A 23,038-nucleotide genomic window follows, 5' to 3' on the forward strand; every position below is an offset into this window, starting at 1 on the left:
CTCCCCTTTACTATATTTTGCTCTGGCAAAAAAATTACCAGGATAACCAAAAACTCGATAATCATGCATCTCTTTTGCCTTCTGCATTGGTGCTGTCTTTTTAGATCAAGTTTAGGGAATCTTTTATTGAGGTTACTGCTTCAAAGAAGTGTATGTTGAGAGCTTCAAGTGTAAAAACTAATCAGATTAACCAAGTTTTTATATACTACTTAATAGTTTTTAAAACTTTAGAGTTTTTCAAATAGTCATGTTACATTTGTGTAGCACTTTGCCATCTGCAGCAGAGCTTATCAGTTGGCACCAGATGTCTGTCCCACAGGTGGGTGTTAAAAGAAAGTTCAAGGAGAATATGATGACTAGAGGGTGTACGTCATCTCAGAAGAAAGGCCGTGCTCACCTCAGCTAGTGATTGGCAAATCGATCTAGTGTTATGCAGCCGCTCCTTTAAGAAAAAGCAGAAATACAGATTTTTTTTTTTAATGTGAAATCTCTAACTTAAAAAACTGGCTCAACTATTTTTTAAAGCACTGTACAAACTCAGAATATCTGTGGACCAGGATCGTGGGACATTGTTTTAATATTTATGCTCCAGGAGATGGTATTCATAGCCTTTGGGGGTTTTTTTGTTTGTTTGTTTTCATTGGGGCCTTTGTTTTTATTTTCTGTCTTACTGACATTTTTGCAATTCTTAAACCATCATAGAACAAAAGAACCTTGACATTTCACAGTGTATATTGCCAATTTCATGTTCTTTTGACCATGTCAGTTACATTTCTGACAATGATCAATCCTGTCCCCTCTAGAGTGTTGGGTAGGCACACTAGGATGATACATTTAGAGGTCTGGGAGAGACGGTGGAGTGAGTATGCCCCAGCTCTCTCTACGGGGCCACAGTAACCTACTGCTGGGAATATTGTTCTCGGGCTGTCTTGCTGTAGTTAAAGGACTGTTGCTTCATAGAATACTTAGACTGTATTGGGTATATATGATCAAGGTGGGACTAATTATGACCCCATTCTGATGCAGTCCTCGTGCTTGAGTTTGGTTGAAGGAAATAGTTGCATGAAAACTTTTCAGTTAATAATGTGCTCTTTGGAGGTGAGAAAATCAAACAGAACTCAGGAAGAACATTGGGAAAGGCTAGCAGCTGGTGAGATCCTTAGACATCCCAGAGTTGGTACAGGCTAATGCCTTTAACACTTAACAACAGAAAGCAAAACAACAACAAACAAAATATTATCTTGGTAATTAATTAAGCCTAAGAGGCAGCCACCAACCTGTACTGGGTCCCAGCAGTGGCTAGCGTAGATAGTAGAAACTTAATACAGATTTGTTGAATTGAATTTTTCTTTCATGGAATAATAGTGATAACTGCTGTGTATTAAATGGCTAGCATTTTACTAAGCATTTGATAGGTGTTTCTGACCTCACGTCAACCGTGCAAAGGCAAATATTACCTCAGTTTCCATATGAGGAAGCTGAGGCTGGGAGAGATAAGGATATGTAGCCTGGAAGCCTGGAGGTCTGTTTAATTCAGGAGTTGCAATGATTGGAGAAGAGGCTAGTTGTAGGAACCTGCCACTCTTCCTTCATGTTTCCCAGGAAATGGGCTGAGCAGATAGTAGCATTAAAGTTGGACTAATGGGAACACATTAGCATTCAGACCTGCATGTCTGTCATAAATATAGAATTGATCATGCGTTGCTTGTTTACCGCATGCTTATACATTTTTCTCATTGCATGTTCAGAAAAGTTAATTTCATGACCAAGACTTGTTTTCGTAGGCCAAAACGTTTAACTAGGCCATCATCCATATCAAAAATTAGTCCTTAGTTATTGTGTTGTAATGGAAATAATTTTTTAACCAGTTCCCTTTGTCATTGTAGGTTAAGAAAAATCTATGTAGATGCACATTTTTTTCTCCTTTAAAGTGGAAGAATATTAATATATAGCTCGCATTTTCCGTAGAAAAGGAATATTATTTTCTGGTTTGTTTACCAGGTACCCTATCATGGATTTTTAATAAACACTAAATCATGAAGGACACTTTACACATGAAATTGCCATGTGAAAAGACTAATGCTAATCCAGACATCATTTTTTTTAAAACCACCACATGTCAATATTTATTACATTTCAATTTCTTATCAAGGATGACATTCCTTTTAAGCAGATAACTAAGTGAGTTACATTTTTATTCAAAAAAGCTTCAGAAAGTTATGGAAAGGACCAGGATTGTCATCAGAATTGTCCGGTGCCCCAGCCCAAACCTTCTGCTGACGTCACCATCCAGGCAGCAGCCCTGTGGCCTCACCCTCCCTGGGGAGCTGCCCTCCTCACCCAAGGCTGTTCCAACCAAGGCAGAGAACTTGCAGGCCAGGCTGCAGATGGGTCAGAATACTCATTCAGTACCTTCTCTGCTCCGGTATTGTGCTAAGCACTAGGATGCATGGGAAGGAGAAATCACAGGTGCTGCCCTTACAGGGCTTGCTCAGGAGCAGAACTGAGCAGTACGGTAGAGTGCGATAACTGACAAGGCAGGAAAGACAGGGTGCTGGCACCACGTCACACTTCAGCTGCCCAGCTGTTTCAGCTCCTAAGGAGCTGTTCTAGTCTCCCAGGCCCTGTTGTTCCTCCTCATGGGGTGGTCTTGGGGATGCAATATGTTAATACATATAAAGCATTTAGAACAGTGTCTGGCACTTAGTAAGTGCTCAATAAATGTTAGCTACATATTAGCTATAATGTAACCTAATCTCTTCCGAAAATTTTAGTGACAAATTTCTACACAACTGCGTTGAATTCTTTTCTGTGTCCTGAAGCAGAGATATAATTGACTTTTAAAACAGAGATATAATTGACTTCGCATAGGAATGAATTCTTTTATACTTATTAAAATGGTTTCACAGTTAGCTGGTGAAAATTTAGACATAATTACTTTTACCATACTTAAGGAATAATTAGCCCTGCTAAATGGGAGTTATCATTATCTTAATCATCATTATTATCCTAATCTAAAGCATTTATTGAAAGTCTGATTTTGCTTTTTAAGTAAGCTAACCCCTTTTCAAAGCGAGTTTTTGGACCTGCCCTTGGGGTACTTACAGTGTAAGACAATAGTAATGCCAATACAAATTTAGGGTCAGCATTAAACCTGTTGTTCCTTCTCAAGTGTGCTCTTATTGGTAGTTTTTGTTATAAATGTCCTTATATCTTCTTTTATGGTTATGTAGCCCGCCTCTTCCAGCAGATTTAGAGGCTTCATATCAAAAGCAATTTATAGAAACCAGATGATATTGTTTGCTTCTAATTATGTCCCCAAAGTGGTTACTTAGTTCTGAGGTGATATTTTAAAATAATTTCTTTAGACGTAATTTCAAATTTACAGAAAATTTGAACTAGAACAGTACGAAGAACTCTCATGTTTCCTTCATTCAGATTCCCCGACTACTGACATTTTACTACATTTGTTCCCATTCCTATCACCTCTTCCTCTGTATTTATCTATCCATTATCATTCGTTTTTTTCTGAACCTTGAGAGCAAGCTGTACATGATGTCCTGTCACCCAAGTACATGTTTCAGACACTCTCCCACATCACCTGCATAACAACCCTCCAGTCTGGAAAGCAAAACTGATACAGTACTATCATCCCATCCACAGGCCTCATTCAGATTTCACTATCTGTCTAAACAGTGTCCTTTTTTTCCCTTTCTGGATGGCACATATTTACTAAGTATCTTCTATGCTCCAGGTATTGTGCTAATAAGCACCAGGATACACAGGGAAAGGAGAAACATGGTTGTTGCCATATATACAATGAGTTGTCAGGTCTCTTTAGACCCATCAGTCTAAGACTAAGAAGTCCTGATCTGTCTCTCATGTCCTTAACAGTTTTAAAGAGTATAGGCCTTAACTTCCCTAGGGTGGCCCTCAGCCTACAGCCATCCAGTGTTCCCTCATAACCAGTTCAAGCCATGCATTCTTGGCAGAAATACCAGAGAAATGGTGCCATGCTCTTCTCAGGGTATCACATGAGGTGGCAGCACCATGACTATACCCATCCCACCCCTGGTGATGTTGACCTCAATCACCTGCTTCTGTTGGTGCCTGCCAGCTTTCTCCACCTTCAAGTCACCATTTTCCCCGTTTTATTGATCAGTATTTTTCGGGAATGATTCCTGGTCTCTATCAGCCACCTCTGTGATGGTTACCAAATGGGATTCTCTACTTCTGTCATTCTTTTCCATGAATTAGTTGGCATCCTACTGTAAGGAATAGCTTTCCCTTTCTCTCATTTATTCATTTATTTATTTTATTTATATCAGTTTGGACTTGTGAATTCCTATATAATCCAGTGGATTGTAATCTGTTATTTACTTTGATGCTAAAATTGTCTGTGATTTGGTCAGCAGGAACCCTTTCTTCTTGTCCTTTTGACTTGTCTTCATCATTGTTTGAGCATTTCCTTACTTTCTGACAAAAAGATTTCCAGAATCATCATGTACTTCCCCTGCCCCAGCCCTGGAATCAGCCATTATGCCAAGGAATCTGGTTCCTTTTAGTGGAGGATGGGATATTTAGGAACCAAGATCTGGTAGTTGAGGTGCTCCTCGCTACTGGGATGTTATTGCTTCTTGGTCCTCTCAGTAGAGAAAGCTACTATATACATATATGTATCAATACATCTACATGCGTATATACTCATATACATGTATATCTAAAAGCATTTACATGCTGTATGTGTGTGTGTATACACACACACACACACACATACATAAAATCATGAGCTCATATCGATTCCTCCAATTACAATTCAACATCTTGGTGTTCTTTCTAGCGTTCTCTCTTCCATGTTTGTAAATACCTATTCCAACAGCGAGAAGTCCATTTTTTAATACATTGATTTATTTGCTCAGTTTACTCATTTACAACATGTAACTGATTTTCCAACCACACTAGCCATCTCTTAGACCTACCGTCTCTATGTCTCTCCCTCACCTCCCCATCCTCAATTGCAAGAGAGATGTTCTCCCCACAGCAACAGGGGAGTGTGTGTGTATGTCTAAAGCCCAAGAAGACAAGTCAGAACTGTTCAGAGTTTTGGGACAAGACCTAGATTCAACTTCTGTAAACCTCACTTTCCTCATCTGTAAAATGGGGATTCGAAGAGGTAATATATGTTAAAAAGTGCTTGGCAGATAGTATGAGTTCAGTAGCTATTAGGTATAATTATTTTTACTGCTATTGTGATCATAATTATTAAAAAGAGGTTATTCCCCCCCAAATTAAAAATGGGCAAAAGACATTTCTCAAAAGAAGATACACATATGACCAACAAGCACATGAAAAAATGCTCGACATCTCTAGTCATTAGGGAAATGCATATCAAAACCACGACGAGATGCCACTTCATACTCATTAGGATGCTACTGTCAGGAAGAAAAAAGGAAAATAACAAGTGTTGGTGAAGATGTGAAGAAATTGGAATCTTTTTGCACAGTTGGTAGGAATGTAAAATGGTGCAGCCAATGTGGAAAACAGTTTGGTAGTTCCTCAAAAAGCTAAACATTGAATTACCATATGATCTAACAATTCCACTCCTAGGTATACCCAAAAGAATTGAAAACAGGTACTCAAATAGATATTTGTACACCCATGTTCACAGCAGCATTATTCCAATAGCCAGAAGGTGGAAGCAATGCAAATGTTCCTCAGTAGTTGAATCAGTAAACAGAATGTGGTATTTACGTACAATATAATATTCAACCTTTAAAAGGAGGGAAATTCTGATACGTGCTACAACATGGATAAACCTTGAAAACGTTATGCTAAATGAAAGAAGCCACACACAGAAGGACACGTATTGCATGATTCCATTTAATTGAGGTACCTAGAATGAGCAAGTTCTTTTTCTTTTTTTTTTAATTGAAGTATAGTTGATTTACAGTGTTGTGAAATGAACAAGTTCTTAAAGACTAAAAGTAGAGTAGTGGTTACCAAGGGCTAGAGGGAGGGAGAAATGGAGAGAGATTATTTAATGGGTACAGAGTTTGTTTGGGATGATGAAAAAGTTTGGAAATGGATAGTGGTGATAGTTGCACAGCATGGTGAATGTACTTAATGCCACTGAAATATACACTTAAAAATGATTAAAATGGTAAATTTTAAGTTATGTATATTTTATCACAAACATAAGGAGATTACTAAGATTTTAAGATGACATAACACGAAAAACTTGCCTATATGTATTCTTTTAAGACTACTTCCTTTTTCCATAGCGTCCATTGGTTATAGATATATTGCCTCCCCCACCCCCCAGCAAAACACAACACACACACACACACACACACACACACACACACACACACACGCAGAATCTGCCAAAGGAAGGCTGAAGAATGATATTTGTAGAGGTTAACAGACAGGGAAAGTTGGGGGGGTCAAATGGATCTAAAACAGGGCTGACTTGTGGGCTACATGTAGCCTGCAATTTGTGATGGTTTTTACATTTTTAAAAGGGTGTAAAAAAACAACAAAAAAGAATACCTGACTAAGGCCGCATATGGCACAAAGCCTAAAATATTTGCTATGTAGCCCTTTTCAGGAAAAGTTTGCCAACACCTGGTCTGAAATGACGCTGTGGACTGAATTGTGTCCCCCAAAATTCATATGTGGAAACCCTAAGCCCCCCAGTGTTATGGTATTTGGAGGTGGGACGTTTGGTAGGTGGTTAGGTTTAGATGAGGTCATGAGGGTGGGATCTTCACGATGAGATTCATGCCTATAAGGCACTAATATCCTTGCACGTGATACCTTTTACATATTTTTAGAGAGAACTTCCTCTCTCTCTCTCTCACGTTCCATGTGAGAATGTGGTGATAAAGCAGCCAGCTGCAAGTCGGGAAGAGGGTCCTCACAAGGAAGCAAACATGCTGGCACCCTGAGCTCGGACTTCTGAAACTGCGAGAAAGTACACTTCTGCTGTTGGAGCCACCTAGACTATGGTGTTTTATTATGGCAGCCAGAGGAGGCCGAGGTAAACACGCTCTTCACAGCTCTGCCAAGAGCAGACTCTAGTGCTCACCGCCGAGATTTTACCAAAATCTCTTCTCTTCACAAATGAAAAGGGTACCAAGAAGAGGAAAGCACACCTACCAGAGAAAGCATGATCAGGGGATTTCTTTGAAATAACCAGAGTGGTAAGCAGTAGGTTCCAAAATGCTAAGAAGAATAGGGTTTCTACAATAGCGATTTTCTTATGTGGCACCATTTGTTTTTCTTTGAATGTAATAAAAATGACAGCTTTTCATGTACTGATACTCCCCGAGCCTTTTAAAGTCAAACAGATGATGCTATTTGTGTGTAAAGGTTTTTCTCTTGTACCCATTTGTTTCTCCAGCTTGAATTTCTATGTAAACTCCCTTGGCTAAATGACACAAGCCACCCACTCCCCACGCCTCCTCTCGGTTTGTAGAGCAGGGGGCTGAAACCTGCTGTCTACAGTGTGGAGGGTCCAACACGCAGCTCACCGCACCAGGCAAAGGAAGATTTCCTAGTCAGCCAGGCTGCCCCCGGCCCATTCCCCCGTTTGTGCCATGATTGTGAACATGCAGCTTTGAGACATGGCTTCAAGACATTTGTGGTCAACCTAGCCCAAACCTGCTCATTGATCTTACTGGTTTTAACTCATTCCATTCTACCCCTATTTTGTGTTATTGGATAATTATCTGCAGATTAGATAAGCTTGATCTCTGACTTTATGTGAGCCCCTTCTTAATAACATGTTGTACTTCCTATCGATCTGAAGATATCATTTGTACAGAATGATCATTTTCCCCATCCTTAGTCTTCTTAAAATTGTGACATGGTCTTCACAGCTGGATTCTGGGAACAGACTGTTTTCACATTCATCCTGAGTCTGAGTTTGTTACAGTTCTTTTGGTTAAAGTCTAATGGGGTGGGGGGAGGGGGGCGGTGAATCAAATAACCTGCAGGCTGGATCAGAGTGGGAGGCGGGGGGGCTTGTTTGTTTGCTTTTCCCTTATTTGAAGGCCTCTAAGACTATGTAGAAACTAATATCAGGTATCAAAAAGCAGGCAACTGATTATGATTGATTGAATTGTTTTGCCTTACCAATATCTATTGAGCTCCTACTTGTGCAAAGCGCAAAATGCTTTTGGGAATCAAAAGTGAATAAAACACGCTCCCTGCTTTCAAGACGATTACAATGCAGAATATTAGAAGAACTTCCTGTTTAACCCAAAGGTCTTTAAGGAAGGCTTCAGCCCATAGCTGTAAAAACATATCTCCTTAAGATGAGGGGGGATTACAAAGTCTATCAAAAAGCAAAGTGTGCTCTGAAATTATATTTTAGTATAGATGGGTTTTAAGCAAGGATTTGGGGACAGACTGAAAAATGAAGCATGAAAGCTTTAGAGGGCTTTAGCTTTTGCTTTACTTTGGCTAATATAAGAGTGCCAGGAAAACAGAAAGTACTCTTGCTCTTGACAGTATAAAATTCTTATTATTTTTAGAGAGTAGTAACTGTGGATTTATGAAATTCTTTGTGAGAGCAATTTAGTTAATAGGTATGTAAATGACTACTTATTTCATTGTGTAGGTGGATCGCTCCATGTACACTTTCTGAGGAAGAATGTAAGTGCTAAATTAACATTGCAAATGCAGAGAAGCAAAAGTTAAGGTTCCAATGCCATACCTTTGTTGTATTAGATGTTAGGAGTAAGACAGAGACGATCCATCTTGTAACTGGAATTTGTTTGATTTCCTCAGTGGAATTTCTTATTCACATCCAACTCTCTAACTGCTCTTTTCGGATGTAAGAAAATATAAGTGAATTGGTGTGCAAGGTTGTTTCTTATTATTGGTTTCCAAGTGCCAAGGATCATCATAACCTAGCTGGGGTGGGAAGAGGGGGTGCTGTAAGTTAATACCACAGTAATAAATTTTCATGCAAGATTTGCAGTCTAAGGTATCTAGTGAGAACATCCCCTAAAAAACATACATAAGGAGCTCTTTTTAAAATATATTGTTTTGGGGACTTCCCTGGTGGTCCAGTGGTTAAGACTCCACACTCCCAATGCAGGGGGCCCGGGTTCGATCCCGGATCGGAGAACTGAGATGCCACATGCCACAACTAGAGAGCCCACGTGCCGCAACTACTGAGCCCGTGCACCACAACTAGTGAAGCCCGCACACCACAACGAAGACCCAGCGTGCCAAAATAAATTAATTGATTAATTAATTAATTTTTTTTAAAGTTTAAAAAAAAAGTATATTGTTTTTTTCAGCATGAAAACAACTTCAGAGGAGGCTAAGTATTCCAAAGCTCTTCTGGCTTTAACCACCTCCTGTGATCAGCATTGAAGCTTCTGTAATCCTTGAGTTAAACCAGGCCTCATCTGGGGGCAGAAGTCACCAGTGGGAGAGAATAAATGGGCCCTGCCTCTTCGATGGTCTCCAGCCTCCCTCATGTGAATTCATCCTGCCCAGGGAATTAGCTTCAGTTGTGTTTTAATCATTATATTGCCCTTCTTTGAAACTTCCTTGGATTCCAAGTTGTCATGCAAATCAAATTAAAATTCTTGTTAATGGAACCCAAGGTTTCCACCACTTCACCCTTCTGCCGTCTTACCTCACCATTCTTGGCTCCCACTAACGCCAGTTCACATTCTCCACATCAGGTCAGCAAACGAACATGCAGAAACTCACTCATCGTGTTTGTTTCTCCCTGTGTGCTGCAGCTCATATAATTCGCCCTCCCTGTCTCTCTTACTCATCAGTAAGCCGAATTCCTTCTCACTTGGCTCTACACGATTGTTGTCATAGGCATGCCTGTGTTCCTTTATGTGGTAAGCTCTCTCTGTGCTGTGCTATGGCCATTGAGGATAAAGACCCCAGGGGCTGTGTCGACTTCTTCAACCCACCAGCTCTGTAAGTGGGGTGAGGGACTCGGCTCCCCACATGGTGAGTGCTTCTTTGTTAAGATGTTTTATGTGTTTGCTTTTGCTTTTGTCTTCCTTTTCCTATAGGTACAGAGTGAAGACAGTGTCCTCCTGTTTGTTATTGCCTGGACGATCACAGAAATTATCCGTTACTCCTTTTATACATTCAGTCTATTAAACCATCTGCCTTACCTCATCAAATGGGCCAGGTAAAGAAGTACAGGGAATGAAGACTAACTTTTGAAGTGATGTATCACTGTATTTTTCCTTTATTGCCTGAATACTATTTTTTCTTTCTAAAAATAAAACTGTGAGAATTCCCTGGTGGTTCAGTGGTTAGGACTTGGTACTTTCACCGCTGTGGGCCTGGGTTTGATCCCTGGTCGGGGAACTAGGATCCTGCAACCTGCGTGGCGTGGCCAATAAATAAATAAGTAAATAAATATGAAATTGTGTGAGACGGGTTAGGTAGAAATCTGGTCTATAGATTTCATCAGAATAAGTGACTGTACATAACTTTGATTAATAGAAACACTTTTAAATTTTTTATCTCTGCTTATTTCCTTGGGATCAATTCTTTTCAGTTAAATTATTCAAAAGAGATTTGATGTGCCATCCCTTTTTTGTCCATAGAAAATTTTACTGATAAACTTCTGCCATTTTGATGGATTTTGGACCAAGTCCAATTCTTGTCTCAATTTTGCCAACAAGATAACTCTTAAATTACTTTTTAATTAATAACAAATGTTACATGGCAGTTTTAGCATATTATCAGTTTAGTTTGCTTTGATTATTTTTAGCAGTAATATTTGTTATGAATTGTGTAAAAGGCTGATAGTTCATCTAATTATCTGAACTAATGTGTGACACAGTTGTGAGCAGTTTTCTGAGTTAGAAATGACGACAGGAAGGAGTGACGAAGCCAAAGGATCAAAATTATCCTTGGGGCCAAAGTTCCTCATTTCATAAAAGGAAAATGATGGTTTCTAGACAATTTATGAGTTTAGTGATTAAACAGAGACATAAACCAAATGTCTCCAACATTTCAAGCATGTGAACTTCTCCTTTTTCTTTTCTTTTTTTTTCAATAAACATTTGTATTAGGAAAAGGGGAGAATGGGAAAAATATAGCAGTTTCTAACCAAGCTGGGCAGACTTGTGAAAGCTGTCTGTCCTGGTTATAGGGAAAGTTTATTGACCAAACCCTGATTTTACAATTAGAGAAAGATTCTTTTGTCCACTGTCTTCTGTGGCCCATGGGAGAGTCTTCCTTTTCCACCATCCTCCTTAGCATGGCTGAAGGTAGCAGTGGAGAACGTGTCTTTCTTTTGTCACAGATTTCTCAGCACAATTCCTGTACCTGGACATTTAGAGCCCAGTATTTATTGTCAGCCACAAACAGCCACAGGCTTTTTAAAATCTGAGCTGATGATTTCTTTAGTAATACTTATACCTCAGAATGGCTTCCGGTTAGTTCCATAGGGTGAACCTCTCTGAATTGTTTTTGAAACCTGAGGAACTCCTTTTTTTAAAGTGAAAAAACTTGTGTGGAGTCACCCATGTGATAGTAATTGTAGTTTTTTTGACTGGAAAATTATGTAATGACTAAAGGCTTATCATAAAAATTTTTAATGTTTTTTAAAATTAGCATATATTTTATTTTTCACAGTAGCACGTACAGACATTTGAAAAGTTGTAGCAGTATACACACGTTGGATGTGCTGTTTTTTTCAGTCCACAGACCAGACTTTGGTGTACATTGTAGGGATTCCTGGACACCATGCTCCAACACCTTCCCCCCCAAACTCACCCCCACCCCACGAGGCAGGACCCTTCAGTATGAACCATGACTCAGTGCCCCTACTTTACCAATAATTGGCATCATCTCAGTTATTTTAGGGAGTTGTTTTGAAGAGTTGTTTATTCAGGCCAAATTTTGAGGCTGACCAAACACATTTCTTTTATTTTAGAACATTCAGAAGCATACTTGCTTTGGCCCTTTTCAAAAACTGGCTTGTAAAACCTGAATTTAAGCAGTGGGTAAACAGGGAAATGTATAAACCATAGCTTTCTACCAAGTAATCAGTATTGGTGGGGATGCATCTTTCTACTAAAGCTGGCTTCGAACCTCAGTAATGAATATTTTGTTTTGTTTTAGGTACACGCTTTTCATTGTGCTGTACCCAATGGGAGTGTCAGGAGAATTGCTCACAATATATGCCGCTTTGCCCTTTGTCAGACAGTCTGGCCTGTACTCCATCAGTTTACCTAACAAATACAATTTCTCTTTTGACTATTACGCATTCCTAATTCTGATAATGATCTCCTACATTCCAAGTAAGTAGATGTTTATGCATATATTTATTTATGTTTCAAAAATTGGCTCAAGAATAACTAGAGTTAAATGCCTTTGGTTGTTTTTACACCATAAATCTAATTTATTGGGAACGCTTTGGTTTTTGTTGAATGCCGACTGTCAGAGGGAATTTTCTCTGGTAGTAATTGAATAAAGATGAACCCTTCTCAATACAGCTGCCAAAATGCAGTCCTTCTCAGTGTGTTTTAAACAGTGAATTCCAGGATAGGTTAACTGTCTATTGGAGGAGAGTACTGAGTGGAAAGCAAAAAAAAAAAAGCCATTAAAGACCTTACCTTGAGTTTTTCTGTCTCTTGAGAACTGCTTGTTGTGGTATTTGAAAAACACTGTAAAGAGATTTTTACATTTTTACTGTATCAAAATAGATAGTTACTTCACTTTTAAGGAATTGATAGTTAACTAGAAACAAATAAAATAAAAATAGATTAATTTATTTTTTCTATATTTGTTATTTGTTTGGAAATAAAGCCATCTGAATAGGACATAGTGTTATCTTCAGGATGGTTTCCAATTATTTTAATAGTACTTCTGAAGGTTTAAATATATGGATAATCAAACATGCCTATCAGCACATTAACAGAGAGAAAAAGCCGTGTTTGAGGCTTCTCTGAAATGAGTCATGTTTGCTGAGGAAGAGTTGTTTACTCCTTTTCTCAAATTCTGATGTTCAGTTGCAATCCTATGATTGATTTCCACATATCCAAAAGGATCTTGTTTTACCCAAGGACACGTAAAGTTAATGTTTCTTCTCATTTAGCTACTTCCATAGGCATTGTGACTCTGAATCTTACTTTAGTCTGTGAGATGCTATGTTCTCCCCTAAACCTCAGGTTAAATTCAGACTGGAGGGTTGGATTTTTCTTCAGCCCACAGCATTAACTGAATGAATCATCCTAACAATCATAGGTGACATGTTTGTGTCCCCCTGTGGAAAATTGCATTTCATGCATTGTGAGAAAAACAGCACACCCCGATTTCATGTGAACATTTCTCTTGGAGAAGTTCTTGGATGCAGTTCTGCTACCTGATTCATTTTCTGCTCTTTATTAATGATCAAGTCCTCCTCTCTGGTGCTAGAACCATGGTGGCTAAAGGCCATCTCTCTTGAAATGTAAAAGGTAGTTGATTTTCAAACAAAAGATAAATATGGAAGAGTGTAAAAATTTAAGTAATAAAAATTAACTTAGAGCTTTTCACCTTTCTAATTTTGTTCCCCTAGAGTTTCATTTCCAGTCTCTAGAGCAACAATTCCTAATTGCAGTTTTGCCACACCCAGACTAACAAATATCCCGATGAGCACCACAGGATTTATTTAAATTCAACATAAGTCTTTGAATGGCGATAGATGCTGTATTGGGTAACTGGGAGAGGGGCAAGGAGAATATCATGGAATCAAACCAATAACAAGGTGCTGTGTCATTGACGGAAATCTGGGACCCCTACCTCAGAGTTGCTGCAAGATTTTCTGTCTGTTGAAGAGAAGGAGGGGCTTTATTCCAGGAACAGTTCTGCAGGGCAACCCGTGTCTGTCTGCACCTCGTAGTCTTCTTTGTGCTCTGGTGGGCAACCAGTGCTGCCCAGCCGTTTGCTTCTGCCTGCTGACCTCTCAGTGTAGCGAAGGGGCCTGGTCAAGCATAGGATGATAGGATTCCTGAAGGAAAACAAGCCCAGTGCTCTGGGATTGTCCTTCTTGGCCTTAAAAGAGAAAAGAGAGAAAACACAGACCTTAGAGCCAGCTGTCTTACAGGGAGTAGGGCAGCGCTCTCGTCTCAACAGATGTCTGCTTTTACCTCAATCCTTCCCCCTTCTTCCATTCTCAGCCTCTTTTTGATAAGAGAACTTGGCTTGGTTTAAAAGCTGTATTCTTTCATTTCTAAGGCAGCTTAACTCTTGTAGAACAAGGACAGGGATTAAAAGGTTCCCTCCAAATCCCTAGCTCCCCACCCCGGCTCAGGATGGTCATGCAGACCATATCTGTGTCTGCTGGCACTCACTATGCTTCTGGCCTGAGCCAATGGCCCTGAATGTTTTCAGTAGTTTAGGTTGTTAATATTGAGACCAGTTTGTACAGTTCATTCCAGCCGGCTGCACATTTCCAACTTTCCAAAACTTGGTATTTATGAGAAGAAAATGCAGAGTTAGGAGAGGTTGCTGTTGATATGCAGCTTTCTTTACCAAATTTGGTTTCCTTTCTACAACTTACGTTTCTTTTAACCCTCTTTAATGGGAAGTTAATGATATACATATCTTACATAAAGCAGCACCTCTTCACTATGGTCCTGACCTGATGTTGCATTGGTGCACACATAGCCCATATTGTGTGTGGCCCATGAGCTGCAGCCCTGGGAGTTTTCTCATATCGAGGTGCTTTGGAGTCCCTTGCAAGATGCTCTTCTCCTCCTCTGCTGCAGATGCAGTATGAGTATGTACAGTATCCGCAGGACTCAGTAGACATCTAAGTCCTGTTTACATCACCTCCCCCCATCCTTGTGCAAATTGGTGAAAGTTAGCTATACAGGTGTTAGCTGTAGCCTTAAAAAGGCTGTAGAAAGTTAGCTATAGCCTTAAAAAGGCTATAGAAAGTTAGCTATAGCCTTTAAAAAAGGCTGAGAGAAATGAGAAACAATGAGTAGGGTGAGGGCACCAAGAAGTAGGGCACTCTCCACATTGTCAGTAACCATAACCACACCTCTGATTTTTAGAGGAACAGAAGAAACTTGCCCCAAGCAGAGCATTTCCAGTTGCTCTCAGCCTTCAAGTCTTAAGAGAGCCCATTTCCTTACAGGAAGGTGGGTCCAGTGACACGCACAGCTCCCTACCCCGACTCCGACACACCAAGCCAGACACACATAACGCGCACAGCCGCCATCTCCACCCTCCATGTCCTGAACTGTAAGAGCAGAGGGTAGAATTCTAAACGGCCTGTTGGCAGGTTGAGATTTTCAGGGTAGTTAAAAGCAGGAGCCATGCATCTGGAATTGTTTCAGCCACTGTAGTTGGATTCAGTGTGAACATGTGGGTAATTGAGATGGAGACAGTGTCAACCAAGTTCTGGTCACCAGGGAGTCACTCTCAGAGCAGTAGAGAATTTCCAACCCAAGTGCCCCCATTCTCCTGGCCTCCCCCACACATTCCTTTCTCTTGGCACTGAGAAACCTCTGGAAGATGTAAAAAAATGGAAGGGCCATATCTGCTCTCCAGTTCTGACCCCTGACCCTCTGTAGCCAGCAGGCCCTTGCCTGGGGGATGAAGGTGGTGTACTTGGCCGTCTTGCTGCCACTAAGGGCCCAATGAATGGCTTCTGGGTCGCTGTCCTCCCTCAGAGCCTGTGGGGCTATAGCCACCTTATGAGCGGCGTAATAACAGATGCAGCCAGTGGAGAAGTCCTTAGTGTACTTTGCCTCAAAGTTTCCCTTTACTAAAGTAGGTCTGTAGAAATGTGACTGGCCACACATTTTCAAATGATTACAATTAGCATTCCTTATGGTTTAATTATATCTTTACTTCCAGTTTTTAGATTATAGAGCTTGTCAAATTTTCTGGCTTTCATACCAAAATAGTTCTCTCACTGTTGAATTTTATGCACAAGCTGGGTCTTTTCTGTGAATAACTTCCTGCCTGCAAATAGTGAGTGGAGTGGATGGCAGCCCTGTTCGGCACTGGGGCCTCCTCTGCAGTTTATCAGATCTATGTGCACACACCCACTGATGTCTTGGAGTACTTTGGGAGGATCATTTGACATTTGGCCAACTTGGAATCCATCTAAAAAGGAAGAAACTGTGAGAGGAGAGTTGGCAGTAGTAGAAATTACCTCCCCCAAAACACAGGTTACTGTCTAAAAAACAGAGATTGGAGCGGTTGGGAAGGGAAGGAGGGATAGTGTATAGCCAAGACCATCTCACTGGAGTTTTTCACATGGTTTTTGAACCTCCAGTTTACAGTAACCTTGTGAAGGTCAGGTGTTTAAACTGGCATTTCCCAGCAGGGACACTATAAGCATTTGGGATGACACAGTTCTTAGTCATGGGGGACTGTCATACGTTGTGGCTTTTGGCATTCCTGGCCCCTTGTGCCGAATGCCAGTAATCTACCCCCTTCAATACTCTCCCCCCACCCGCATTTCTAAATACTCCCTAGGGAGGCAGGACCACCCTGTTCATTTGAGAACCAGTCCTTTTTAAAGTAATCTATGAAATGACCAAGAGCAGAATCTCCGGTGCCTAAGGGCTTGCTTTTCATATGGACTTTTTCTGCATCCAAACCCGGCTTAGTGGTGTTCAGATCAAATGTCATAGCGTTCCTCCCCCTCTTCAGTCTTCCCACTCAAAGAACAGCCTTTCTCTGAAGGTACTTTCAGGAGATCCTCCCTGATGACAGAGCAGTAACAGAGAGGCCGAGACTAAGAGTCAGGAGCCCCGAGCCTGGTCCTGACTCTGTCAGTGATTTGCTGTGAGACCCCAGGCACGCGCCCACCCTCTCTGGGGCTCGAGTTCCTCCTCTGTGAACAGGAATAAGAACTCCATCACTAGAATTCTTCCCCTGGTTGTTGGGGAGTCAGAGAATCAATGTGAAGATAATATGAGAGAGTGTGAAGAGTGTTATTTGGCGGCTCTGTGGCATCTTGATTGGTAATGGCAGTGTCAGTAGTGTCTGTCATTGCCAGTCCACACTACCCTTCCCCCTCGGCTAAAGCGGGAAAGTCAGTCCCTCTGTGTTTTTCCTCTCTCTCCAAGCCCACTTTGTTACCGTCCTTAGTTGCTGGAAGAGAAAGTGGTCAGAGAGTCAGAGAGGACCTCAAGTCCATGTGCTTTACATAGAACATGTGATTTTAAATCATCTCCTTAATGAATTCTTTCTTTTCTTTCCAGTTTTTCCCCAGTTATACTTCCACATGATACACCAGAGAAGAAAGGTCCTTTCTCATGCTGAAGAACACAAGAAATTTGAATAATTCCTGCTTCCTGCACACCCCCAGAAACAAACTTTCCAATGACAAAAGATGCTGCAGACTTTTTCTGTTCCCAGTACGTTTCATAGAAAATAAGTAAGAACTTTTTTTAAAATACTAAAAAAAACCAAAACAAAACAAAAACCAAAATCCAGTGTCACATGGGCCTGGGATTTTATAAAAAACAAAACAAAAGCTGTTACGTAAAACATCCTTGCTGGTCCATTTCAGCATGTTCTTTCAACCAGAAGTTCCCAATATTTATGATGGCACTGGAAAGGGATTTGGCATTTTTTATCCCCCTGTTTCCTTCATGTGTCTGATAAATAACGATCTGCAATACTAAATACTTGAGCGTTACAGTCTGAGTAATGAAGTTGTGCCCACTCAATGCCCAGCTTGCAGCAGTTATGTTTCAGTCTGCAGTGTGTTTAGCATTCCCTCTCAAAGTGCTTGACTGCATGCTGGAAGCCATTTGTTCTCTGGAATGCTCTGAAGTTATGGCTGGGACCTTCCCCTCTATCTAGTGAATGAATTATACAATGTATATATGTCTGTGAAACTTTGGAATAGTGCCTGTAATCAGAAAACAGCTAGAACCCTTTTGTTTGTTTTCAATCGAGTCATTACTGCCTGCCAGTACGAAATGTGCTTGAATTTAATAAGTATGTGTATATTGTAGAGAAGCTACTTTATCTGGGGCTCAGCCTCAATCATATTTTAACAAAATGACAGTTCTCAGAAAGGGAAAGCTCAGTCACTAGTCAGTGACAAGTACCTTTCACAGTACCATTCTCAGAACACCCCTGAGTAAGGTGTTTGCCAAGAGCGATTCTTACTTAGGGACCTGACGCCAGTCTAGTCGCACAGGAGTAAAGAAGCCATTAACGAAAGCACATGGAAGGCGTTACTCTAAAAATGGAGTCTGGAAGAACAGTCAGGAATGGGTTTATATGCCCTTATTATTTGACTTTTACATTTTCATTCATCTCTTCTGTTTGGATACTTTTCCTAATTATGGTCCTATGTAATTCCCACCAAGTTTTAAGTCCAGAGGCAGTGAAATGTTCCAGTTGGGCAGTCATGAGCTAAAAGTAGTATTGTTCCCACATTTTGGATCAGCCAAGAAATACTTTGGACATATGGACATTGTCTAATTAACGTCATGTCACCATACTTTAATTGCTAAACTGTGCATTTAAGGCTCTTCAAGAAAGGGTTGGATAAAAATGTAAAGCCCAAGTTTAGACGTGCATTAGATTTTAAACACAGAATGTTCTTTGTGCAAACTTCCCCCCCCCCTTTTTTTTAATTGGTTGATCTGTAAAAGTCTAGCTTACTGACTGATTATCAATTAAAATATAATTGCTAATATTAGAAGTGTCATCATAATGGAAAACTAATTTTTAAATGCTTATTTTCATAGAAGCTTGAAAATTAAGATGAAAATGAGAAGAAAATATGCAGCCTAAAATTTAATGCAAGTAGATGTGTAATAAATTATTTTTGAATTAAACATTAAAATTCTGCTTCTTAAAGTTAGCACTCCTGGGCGTGTTGAGATTAGAATCTATTCTTGTATTTGATAAACAAAATATGTGGGAAAGATTATTTTTCATGCTTTTTCTCTTTTTATTTTTACAAAATGTATTTCTACTATAAAATGAATCAATTTGGGTTATATTAGCCTTATTATTAATTTGAGTAAGATTTTTTCATTTGTTTTTGGAATAGTTGTAGAAGATGGGATGAGAAATGCAGGTTTTCCAGGATTGCTGGCTTGGGGGTTTTATTCGGGCCTCTCTATTATAATTTGTCACTATGAAAAACAGCCTGTCACAAATAGTGGTTATGCATCAAATTGAACTTTGGCAACAAGAACGCAGCGAACAACTCCCTTCTCAAAAAGGGTCCCACCCCAGTGTGCATTTTTGTCCATCAACATTTAAAATGCTCGTTGAAGATAAGTAAGCCATGCCACCGTGTCCTTCAGTCACCTCTCTCAGTAACTGGTTTCTTTATCTCTAACATGAATTCATTTCTCTTTGGAAGTGGTGGTGTTCTCTTATGAATTGAGAATATCTAACCCCACCAGATGTCACATCTTCTTATAAAGTGTGAATGAGGAAGGTGGTGTTTTGGTGGGTATTTTGTCAGACTTACTCTTTTCATTTCAGGGCACAGTCAAAGGCATCAGCTGCCCAGCCCCCCACCTGATTGGGTGTTTCAGATCCCCCCCCCTTCGGGTACCACCTTCTGGCAGAAAATTCTTTGAGGTACGCAGTGGTGCTTTGTAGACACAAGCTGCTAATCCGCATCTTGCTGTGTTCTATTTGCTAAGGTTGGGTTCATTCATTTAACACATACTGACTATCATCAAAGGCACCGTGGAGAGTTAGTCATGGAATAAAGCACATCCTCCCTGATGAAAATGTTCCTCTGGAGCAAACTTCCGACAGGAAAGGTTTAGACAATGTAGCGTTAAGGCATGTGAAGAGATTGTGCCCTCACTTCCACTTATGTTTCTGGTTATTCGTTTATAATAAAAGGTTGGCATTGATGTGGTACAACCTGCAAATTATTTTCAATTCTGAGTTTCAGATAAACGTTATAAGACAATATCAGTACATACTGCTCCTTTGAAATTTGGGTAAAAAATTATACAACCGTATATATAGTCATTTTTATATTTTTTCTATGTTGGGAAAACCAAAACTGTAATTTTATAAGTCTTTGATTCACTAAAATTATATAATTTAAATGTATTTTTTGTATATTTAGAAATAAGGAGTTCAGAGACTATGCTTAACTTTCTATGCATGTATTTGGAAGCTGTTTTTACCTGATAATGTTAATATAGTAATAAGTTGTATTCATAAAATACTGATCTGTGTTGCATTTCAAAATAAACTGGTGTGTGCTCTGCCTGGATCTGAAATACTGACCAGTGAGTCTAGTGATTTTTCACATTGAATTGGCCTGAGAATGGTGTCGTACGATTACGGAAGAGTTTCAGTTCTGTTAACGGATTCCAGCTCTTTCTTTACAATTTTAAAATCTATTTCTGCTATTCATTAATGGTTCTACACTTACAGGAAAAATAGACAGATTATATTAAGAGGTTTCCAAAAAGTCATTCTTCCTACCAGCCAGTCTTCAAGCTTACCAAGCCAGTCTCCAACCTGGCTGCGGAAGGACAAGACAGATTCCTCATATAGGTGACCAAGAAAAATTAAAAATTAATCAGTAAAAGATTGAGGGCCCTTGTCTTACAATGTGTGTGTGTGTGTGTTTTAATCTAACTTTTCTAATGTAAGTTGAGAGGGGAAATACTGTTGCCCAGCAATGTTCATCTTATAATAAAACCAGTACTTGGTCAAGTGGTTGAGTACCTCCTCCTGAAAACAACTCCAAATACAGAGCAATCCTAGGCACTATTTTACACACCGACGTCCACAGTAACAAGTGGGCAGGAAGACACTGAGAAGGGTACTCAGCTCAGCCACTTCCGACCTGCTAGTACTAGACCCTAGATTTCCTCACCTCAAAGTGAAAGTGCTGATGCATCCCCGTGCCGGTCGCTTTCTAGTTATTTCTCTGGGTGATCTCAGCGTGCCTCCAGCAGGGACGTGCCCCCTCCTGAGTCTGCCAGCTCTTTCTCAGAGTTGTCACCCTTGTCCAGGACCGTGGTCTTTGTTCCAAAGAGGAACATTTTCTTTCTGAACGCTGTCTGGTCACAGACATTACCAGCACAGTGGTTAGAACCACCTCTCTCCTCACATAGAGTTTAATCTGCTTCAGAGACAGGCTTTCATTTATGAAAAGAAAGAAAATTATTTCAACTGAAATTGAAGAACAGAGGTAAAGTTAATAGTAGAGGCTACACAGAAAATACCACCTTTCAATCTTAGGGTGGTAATGGGAAACCAGCCAGGGCTTTGTAATTTGTCATTGTCATATTTTATGGCAATTATGTGTACTATGTTAACATAAGCCCCAGCCTGAGGAATTACCATTGGTATAATTAGGAGACCTACTGTTACACACAGCATTCCGAAAATACTGCTGTGTTGTTCTGTTCCCTTTAACAAGAATGAAGACTAGCTTTGCAATTCCTCATGTTTTTTTTTTATCCCAGCATTACAAATAGACTGGTTCGTTGTTATACAGTTTAGTGGTGAAGAAACTGTTCTAAACAACTATTACCAAAAATAGCCATACCTATTAACATTCCCCTGCCTGCAACTGGGAACCAGAGTTAGAAGAGAGAGCTGTGTGGGGTTTTTTTGACCAACAACTTATTTTAAACATGTGAGAAACTAATCTCTTTTTTTTTTTTTTCAAATTTAGAGAGATACCCCGATACCCCTTACTGTTACAGAGGTAGGTCTCATTACCAAAAATAATCTTTTTTCCCACAAAAAGGCAATTCACCTTAAAAGTCACTTGATGAGCAAAAATAAAATGTGAGAGGCGGTGTACTTAAGCACCTAGTACCCATTTCATAAATCCGTTTATGTTTGGGAATTGTGTTTTCTGTTCACTAATTCCAGAACATGGACTTATTACAACGGCAGCGCTTCCACATCTATCTTTGACTTTCGTGGATGCAATCCAGATGCATTTCCAGATGCGGGACTTGGTTAAAACCCAAAGGCCATTTCCGCCTCCGTGTTGTCGTAGCTGGGCTGTCCCGCTGGGGGGCAGCACCTCACAAGCGATCCGGGGCCTTGGGAGTCAAAGGCGTTTGGAACACAGCTTCGGCCCAAGGGCGCGGAAGGGGCAGAAAGGCGCACCATAGCAAATTAGTCACAGATTTCTATTGTCCATATAAATTAAAGGCAGCCCGATCTTAAAGCATATTCTGGAGGGGTACAGAAGATAACACTTTTTAGAGCAAAAAACCCAGCTTGGATGCGTGCTTTGAGGCTCCAGCTATTCTCTTCCGGCTTGGGAGACCTCCCCAGCTGGGACCCTGCAGGCTGCCTGGCTTTGAAATGAGAGATTTTGGAGCTGGTCGTAAAGCAGGTGTTAGTGCTCCTGTTTAATGGAGAGCCTGCCTGTTAATCTTTGAAACGTTCAGGGAGGTCAGTTCCCACTCTTCTTCTGTCTCTGGATATTTTTGGAGGGTGGCCGGGGCCATGAAAAAATGTCAGGCCACCTTATAAGGCCGTGTCTGGCCCCGAGAATGCTTGTCTGCAGCATGTCCAGTACACTCTGTGGGTGTGCGTTAACTTGACTCTTGGACTGTGAGTTTTCTCACAGATTTAAAATACTTCTATTCATGCCATGGATTATTGTCTCTTTAACAGGCTTAAAGTCTTCCTCAAGAGCTGTTTAAATGACACCGATTTTGGACATACCAAATAGATAACCAAGGGCATACGTAATGCCTCTACAACCACACTAGTTGACTGTGCCAGGGCAGATAGTGATAGTCTTACAGCAGGTGGTTTGTTTATTTAGCCAGTGTATGTCAAAGTGAAAGCCACAGAATATTAGTTATGAGGGCATGGGAGTATGGATATGTTGGGGGGAGCGGTTCTGTGGTTTAAAAAGTTGAAACAAAGTTTTCTCTCCTGCTGCGCTTTTCAGATCTTTTTGCACGTGAATGCAGTTTGTGAATCTCCAAGAAAAGGGGTGCTACTGCAGGCTTTTCGAAAGCTATTTTCAATCTTTATCCGTGAAACATCTTCAGGGCTAAAGCTCCTTGAACACCGTGAAAAGTACTAATCTGTTGGCAGCTTT

The 23,038-nt window shown here is 40.3% G+C and overlaps 1 protein-coding gene across 3 annotated transcripts in view; it reads left to right on the forward strand.

The window, feature by feature from the left end:
• Window positions 1–20,234, forward strand: part of HACD2 (3-hydroxyacyl-CoA dehydratase 2) — an 89,258-nt gene extending 69,024 nt beyond the window's left edge. The window contains exons 5-8 of one of the 3 annotated variants that reach the window (XR_005019744.1): window positions 10,053–10,174; window positions 12,124–12,302; window positions 17,211–17,386; window positions 19,468–20,234. Coding sequence is in view for 1 of the 3 variants with exons in the window: in XM_036851341.1 (XP_036707236.1) it covers window positions 10,053–10,174; window positions 12,124–12,302; window positions 17,211–17,293 (384 nt within the window). In the remaining 2 variants the exon portion in view is untranslated. Of the gene's footprint in view, window positions 1–10,052; window positions 10,175–12,123; window positions 12,303–17,210 lie in introns of all 3 variants that reach the window. The other 2 variants (XR_005019745.1, XM_036851341.1) reach the window with 2 other exon arrangements.
• The last annotated feature ends 2,804 nt before the right edge of the window (window positions 20,235–23,038 follow it).

The sequence above is a fragment of the Balaenoptera musculus genome, chromosome 4 (assembly GCF_009873245.2).
Source record: "Balaenoptera musculus isolate JJ_BM4_2016_0621 chromosome 4, mBalMus1.pri.v3, whole genome shotgun sequence".
Lineage (NCBI taxonomy): Eukaryota > Metazoa > Chordata > Mammalia > Artiodactyla > Balaenopteridae > Balaenoptera > Balaenoptera musculus.